Genomic DNA, 6975 nt, shown 5'->3' with positions numbered 1-6975 from the left:
TAGATTAGTTTTATTTTGTTTCATATTTCATCATATATCTATATAATAATTACAAATAATTCAATTTGGATAATCCTTCGTCACCTCAATTTACAAATAATAATTAAAACAAGGGGGATTTTTCATTAGTGATCAAAATACTTTGAACAGCTGAATGAAGCATTAAACTTTCTGCCAAAGTAATGGGATTATTTAGAAAATTAGTAATAACAAATGTGGATATGTTGCCTTGCATTCTACACGTGAAATTAACACTAGAGTTTTGGTGTAGCTCATAGACCAAAAGGATAATTGGAGTGTCTAAATCATTTAGGGATTATGCGAGATTTCTCATATTGCCTAGATGTAAAAGGTGATTTAAGAAAAACACGTCTTTATTTTCTTTAACCATGTACAGATGGAGTTTTACACCCAAGAATCGCAATTTCACAACGGCCCAACGTTCACTTTTCGCAGAACTGTACATGTCCGGCAACCCAGGTATAACAATGCTCAGAAGCAGGCGCGTACGCAGGGGTGGGGTGTTTTGGGGGTTGAACCCCCCCCCCCTCAATTTTGGTTTATGTTTGTGTTTTGGAGAAGAAAAAAACCCTTTTTTGTGCTAAAGGGTGACAAAAAACTGATCTTAACCCTCCATTATTCAACGGCTGGCTGAGTCCTTCGAAATTTTCGGCGCGATTTTCAAATTTTTAAAAGCCCCTCCTCGAAAAAAAAATCCTGCGTACGCTACTGCTCAGAATTATATACAAGGCCACCCAAACATAGCTAGGGGGCTGCAGTCCACGAGAATTATAACAACATTTAATCATCACACTGTGGGCACCAAGATGACGTTTTTACCTTTCTATTTTCATTAGTGGTAGAATTAAAGATACGTGAAGTATTTATTATAAGGTAATCACTTTCCAGTCTTTAAATTCTTCCCGTAATAAACATCAGGGCTCTGTTCTTTCACGTGAATCTAGATCGAATTGAATTATCATTCTTTATTTCCCTCTCTTTCTCTATCTCCCACAAACATGTATCCTGCACACACGCACACATTCTCTCTCTCTCTCTCCCTCTCTCTCTCTCTCTCTCCCATCACCGCTCTCTGTCTTTTGCTCCTCTCTGTCTTTTGCTCCTCTCTTTCTCTCTCTATATATATCTTTTTTCCTCCACCCCCCCCCCCTCCCTCCCCATCCCCCTTCTCTCTCTCTCTTGTTTCTCTCTCGCTCACTCTCTCTCTCTCTCTATCACACTAACACACGCACACACACACACACGTACACACATAATCTCTCCCTCTCTCTATCTCTGTCTACACCACTCTCATTTCCCCTTCCATAATGCTTTCTCAATTCTAATGTGTTCTTTTTTTCATGTATCTTTTCCCTGTCGTATACAACACAGACTGGTGTACCTCTACAGGCTATGCGTCAACACACCCAACGTCATGCTTGCTCCTCCCTCGGCTTCAGTGACAAAGAAACCTTCAAGCTGAACAAAATACTTACAAATCCGAGCTACAATCGGAATATCTATGTCTCCGAAAGATACCGAACCATCATCTGTCTCATTCCGAAAGCAACCAGCTTGAACTGGGTGAGAACTCTACTTATACTAGAGGGCGCGATCAACTCGACGAATGGCTTGGCGCCGATGGAAATGGTACGTGCAGGCCATAAGCATCTCCGCGTGCTAGGCAGCTATGAATCTGGCAAGAGGCTTGGTATATTACGGAATTACTCGTCGGCGATCTTCGTGCGCAATCCGTATTCCCGTCTTCTGTCCGCTTTCCGTGACAGACTGGAGATCCACACCAATCGGAATCTGGCACATCGTAAAAGGTTAAACAAACATATCTATTTGAAGTTCGGGAACCATTCTCCCGCAGAGATGCCGGATCTGTCGATGCCAAGCGAGAAATACAACGTCACTTTCAAAGAATTCGTGGACTATTACCTGAGTGCAGGGTCTAAGGACGTGCACTGGCGAGAACTACACAAAGTATGCCCACCATGTTTTGATTACGATTATATCGGCAACGTCGAAACGTACGCAGACGATTTTAAGCAAACCGTTAAGATATTCGATGCCACTTCTGCAGTGCGGTCGCTTGTGAAAGCGCCACATGCGACAAATAGTTCTGAGGATGGCGTCTTGCGGAGGTATTATGGAACACTGTCGGATCTTCAAATGGAGAAGCTTGAAAAGCAGTTGAGTACGGATATGAAAGTGTTCGGTTATTCGATTCCTCGAGTAATTCAAAGAAATTCAATGTAAGCCTCGTTCACATGCACGAAACGCGGCAAAACCGCGGCGGAATTTTAACCACGTTAATGATGACGTAGAGTAATGCACTTCACGTTGCTGTATCTTATGACACAGCTAGAGCTCGGTCAATACGCGCAGGATCTTCGTGACACACAGTTTAATTAATTTAAATTTAAATTTAATCGTATTTCGTTTCCAGTGATTCACCGCGGCATATCTGAACAAGCCTTCAATGTCAGTGTTGATACCTTCCAATTAAAGTATCATTACACATGTTAAGCATGATGTATTACTCCATATCCTTCAAAAAAAAAATCTTGAACAAATCAGAGATATTTAATAATCGTATAAGGGACATTATAGATGCTTTAGAAAAGTAAACATAACTTGCATTGTGATCTTTAATATTCATTTGAGTTTAATTGAATTGAATTGAATTTATTATGCAAGATTCAAATAAAATAACAATTCAGCAATAGAACATTTTTACTACACACATTTATCTACTTCTTTGTCCTTTTTATTTATGTGGTAATGTAGAAATTTCCTTTTTTGATTGTTAACCAAAGTATGTAGAGATACCATACGTGTGAAAGTTTTAAATATATAGTCAGGGACCGCATCACCGAAAAGGTCTTGTTGGGACTAGGATACATTCACTGTAGTTTCCTCCAATTTTAATACTTGTTTACTTTTTATAACATGAATCAGACGCCGGATGTGTTTCTATGTATGTTGGAAAATACTTTGTATTTCCAGGTAAATTCTATGTATATCAATTATAGTTTATAAGACGAGAAGTGGATGAATATATAAGACCTTGGTCAAGAGTGAGGGGTGGATAATGAGAGATGATAATGCTGAAGGTGTCAGTACGAGTAAGGTCAGGAGGTTCCGAGTTTAGGAGAGAATTGTAGGGAATCTACTGTAGTTTCGAGGTATGTACAATTACAATCACGTGTGATTAAGTATTAACTTTGAAATTGTGAAGTTCCTATAGCCATGAGTGTATTATATAAATGCATGTAATTGTCTGCATCTTAGTGTAAATTTACTTTTCGTGAGGTTTTGATCTGCGTTTTACTGCTTTTTTGTAATCTTTTTATAATAACTTGTAAATATTGTGATTGTTTTTTGATTGTTCAATAAAACACATAAAGAAAAAAAAAGATTGAAAGTTTTCTACACTATGAGTGGCTAACAGTGATAATGTATTGTTCGTCTAGTGCACACTTGTTGCACACCGACAATAGATTTTGCTCCGTGAGTGTGAGCTAGTTTGCTCACGCGTGTATAGAAAGTTTTACTCTTTAAATAGACAATTGAGTTATGTTTAATGAGATGTATATAGCAGTAGAATAATTAAAGGCATTATGTAATAATATGAGAGGTATTTGTCATAATATTAAGTGATTATAGTACATGTAATTGAGTGTGGGATGTTATAGCCTACAGGATGCACAGTGAAGCACATCGTTGAATGTTGCTCGGCATAGTTTTGTTTCGTTGTTTATTTAGTGGATGGTGACTAGTCTAGGTGTCACACCTTACTTGGTCAGAACCAGTTCATGAGTACATCAAATTATATGGTTTTGATATTTAAAACTATGTAATACAATAATATCATCAATAGAGATATGTTTTGGGTTGGGCTAGTAGAGGATGGATTATTGCAGGTAGCATTGGCTAAACGACCATACTAAATGATTGATATGTATGTCTTAAAGCTTTAGGGGTCTGCAGTATTAGAGACCTGTGTTCACTAGCAGTTAGTAGCACCTTATTGAGTTGTTGAGCTGGATCACAGCCGAGGATACTCCAGATATGAGTTAGTCTTTTATGTGAATATGTTGGTAAAATACAAATGTTATATTGGTAGTTTTGTTTTATGTAAGCAAAAGCTTAAGTAGCTAATTATCATCATTATATGAATGTCAATATACCCATGTAGTCTTGAATTATTTTGTATGGTTACTCACTATACATTTCAGTTATTGTTGTTCATTTTCAAGATTCAAGATTCAAGATTCAAGATTATTTTATTGGTCCCTGCATGCAAACATTACATAGAAATTTTGCTTCCAATGGCTTTTTTACAGTGAAAATACTAGTGATAGAAAATACAATATAACATTTAACAATAGAAAACTATGTACATAAATATGGATAATTATTTATAGTGTGCATGTGCCCCTCAATTTCATATTGCCTACATTTAACATGCGTCATAAATTAAAATGTTTCATAATATAATATAGTATTTCTCGTCAGCTCCCCCCCCCCCCCCCCCCCCCATTTGCTAGCTCCCGATCCACAGATGGTTTTGGATTTGCAGAACATAACAGGAATAAATACATTTACATTCATATTTCATAATTATAAATGCGAGATATAATTACGACAACACTTCTACAGTGGAATGAACTCTTAACGATTGAAGAAATCAAGTTAACAGTTTACCGGCACAAACGTTTAGTTACAGTTATGTTGCAGAAATTAGTACTTACAATAATTGTAGGATAATTGTATTTCATTTCAAAGAGTTCACATAGTTCCAGAAGAGTGACTGGATAGAACGTGTGAGACTATGTCTAACAGTGGTTGTTGTTCAGTTTAAACCTTAGGTGGGTGAGTCAGTCAGAATGGCCAAGTAATGTTGATTGTTTGTTTTAAGGATTAAACAGTTGGATTCATTTTATTGGATTAATATTAAAAATTAGTGATAGAAGAGTCATATGTTCATATGTGTTTCTATAATAAGATAACAGACTTTTAAAAGATTAAAACAGTTGGATTCATTTCATTGAATTGGTTTTAACAAATAGTGATAGAAGAGTCATATGTTCATTGGTGTTTCTATAATAAGATAGCAGATGATGATGTACATGTATATTATAATCAGTGATCTAATATCGATGCATCGTCTTTTTGTTTGGTATTTGCAGGGGTTTTCTGTTCTTTTCCTTTTTCTACATAATAAAGTCAACTCACCCTACATACTCATATTTGTTTAGCTGCATGGTGTTCGACCTGCGTACTGACAAGCGCCCTCCCCCCTCAACATAATCTAGACTACGATATTTATATACTTGTTTATTTATTTATTTATTTATTTATTTATTTATTTATTTATTTATTCGTTATTTTTCATTTAACTCCTTATTTAACTTATTCATTTATTTTTATATTCAATTTTTTCTGTTTCATTTTTCCCCATAATTGTTTAGTACTTTATTTCTTTTATACTATTTTTTAATCTATTTATTCATCACTTCATTAAATTATTCATCTTATCTTTTTTTCTTTCGTTTTTGTATGGAGGGGTGGGGGCATACATTGCTTGCTTACAAGTAATCCAACTCCAATTAAACATGGTATTCATTTCTACGTTGGATATCTATTGCACATGCGTTGTCATCGTTCCTGTTTTAAAGTCACATTAATGCGTGAATATTGGGATATACTACACTGTTAATAATATTTCCTACCTCTTTTTCATGAAATGATTGTTAAAAGATGGACTATTATTGATACATAACGTTTATATGTTCTCAGAACTTAGTTGGTCAATGTAAAGCACGCGTGATGTAAAGAGGCGTAGAGATTGATCAATAAAGTTCTGAAAATATATAATTTATATCCATTAAGAATAGCCAATGTGACTCAATCATTTCATGAAAAGAGGCAAGAAAAATATACTTTCATGGGCCATATTGTATTTAACATTCTGCTTCAGTTTGTAATCGATTTAATAAACTTTTCCAGGTGAACTTGTGATGTATCAAGCCTACCAGACCCTCAACAAGGAGCTGACCTTCACACAAACTTACATTAAAAAAGAAAGCAAAATATGGGGCTTTCGGTGATAATATAGGCCTACTTTTAAGGCTTTTAAGAGGCAAGTTAATATAGTGTTGATCAGTGGAAATACAGAGAAAATTAAATCGTTATATGACAAAGAACAGTCACCTAGACCATGAAATTATGAATCTATTTGACCATAGACGTACAAGGACATATAAGATTGGTTAAAGGCACCAAAATGAATAGCGCTTAGAAACTTCGGCGGTTAGCGCTTTATAAGCACCGTTTTTATTATTATTATAGAATTGCAAGACTTTTCAGAAATATTTTGATGCATCTTTTGACCAAGTTTGAGTGCCATACCGAAATAAAAGGGCCGAGGCAAAAATGGAGATAATGCGGCGTAAAAAGAAATATGCAAGTCAGAACAATTTAGCTCAGTGCTGTTACAGAAAATAGTGTAAAGGAAACTGGAATATTTTTTTCTCAAAGGTTAATGGTTATTATTATTCAGCCTCTCTCTCTCTGTGTCTCTCTTTCTCTCTCTTCCTCTAATACACTCACTAAATGTCCACACGTACACACGAGCCAATACACACACAGACACATACACACATTCTCTCTCTTCCACTTTTATCAATGTTCTATAGATTCTATACAAATTATTTTGTGCCTTCCCCACCCCTTGCTTTCTCTCTCTCTCTCTCTCTCTCTCTCTCTCTCTCTCTCTCTCTCTCTCTCTCTCTCTCTCATCAAACTATCTCATCTCTCTCCATTTCTCTTTTAGTAATGAATTCTCTCCATCGTAATTGATCACGTATCCGGGATATCTTTTGCTTTCTCCTATTATATTATATTTTACCCTAGATATTTTTAAACGTTACCATCGCTTTTTTCTCTCTCCAAAGGTGAGTC

At 35.9% G+C, this 6975-nt stretch overlaps 1 protein-coding gene across 1 annotated transcript; it reads left to right on the top strand.

Moving 5' to 3' along the window:
• The first annotated feature begins 1395 nt into the window (after positions 1-1395).
• On the top strand, positions 1396-2560 carry LOC100890568 (carbohydrate sulfotransferase 9). Its single transcript, XM_030997052.1, has one exon. The coding sequence runs from the start codon at positions 1414-1416 to the stop codon at positions 2263-2265; it is 852 nt and encodes a 283-aa protein (XP_030852912.1). The 5' UTR covers positions 1396-1413; the 3' UTR covers positions 2266-2560.
• The last annotated feature ends 4415 nt before the right edge of the window (positions 2561-6975 follow it).

The sequence above is a fragment of the Strongylocentrotus purpuratus genome, unplaced genomic scaffold (assembly GCF_000002235.5).
Source record: "Strongylocentrotus purpuratus isolate Spur 01 unplaced genomic scaffold, Spur_5.0 spur5_scaffold_4, whole genome shotgun sequence".
Lineage (NCBI taxonomy): Eukaryota > Metazoa > Echinodermata > Echinoidea > Camarodonta > Strongylocentrotidae > Strongylocentrotus > Strongylocentrotus purpuratus.
This window is presented reverse-complemented; position numbering and strand designations above follow the sequence as displayed.

Excerpts from the sequence above, each read along its gene's own strand:
- LOC100890568 (XM_030997052.1), top strand. The coding sequence starts at position 1,414 with ATGCGTCAACACACCCAACGTCATGCTTGCTCCTCCCTCGGCTTCAGT.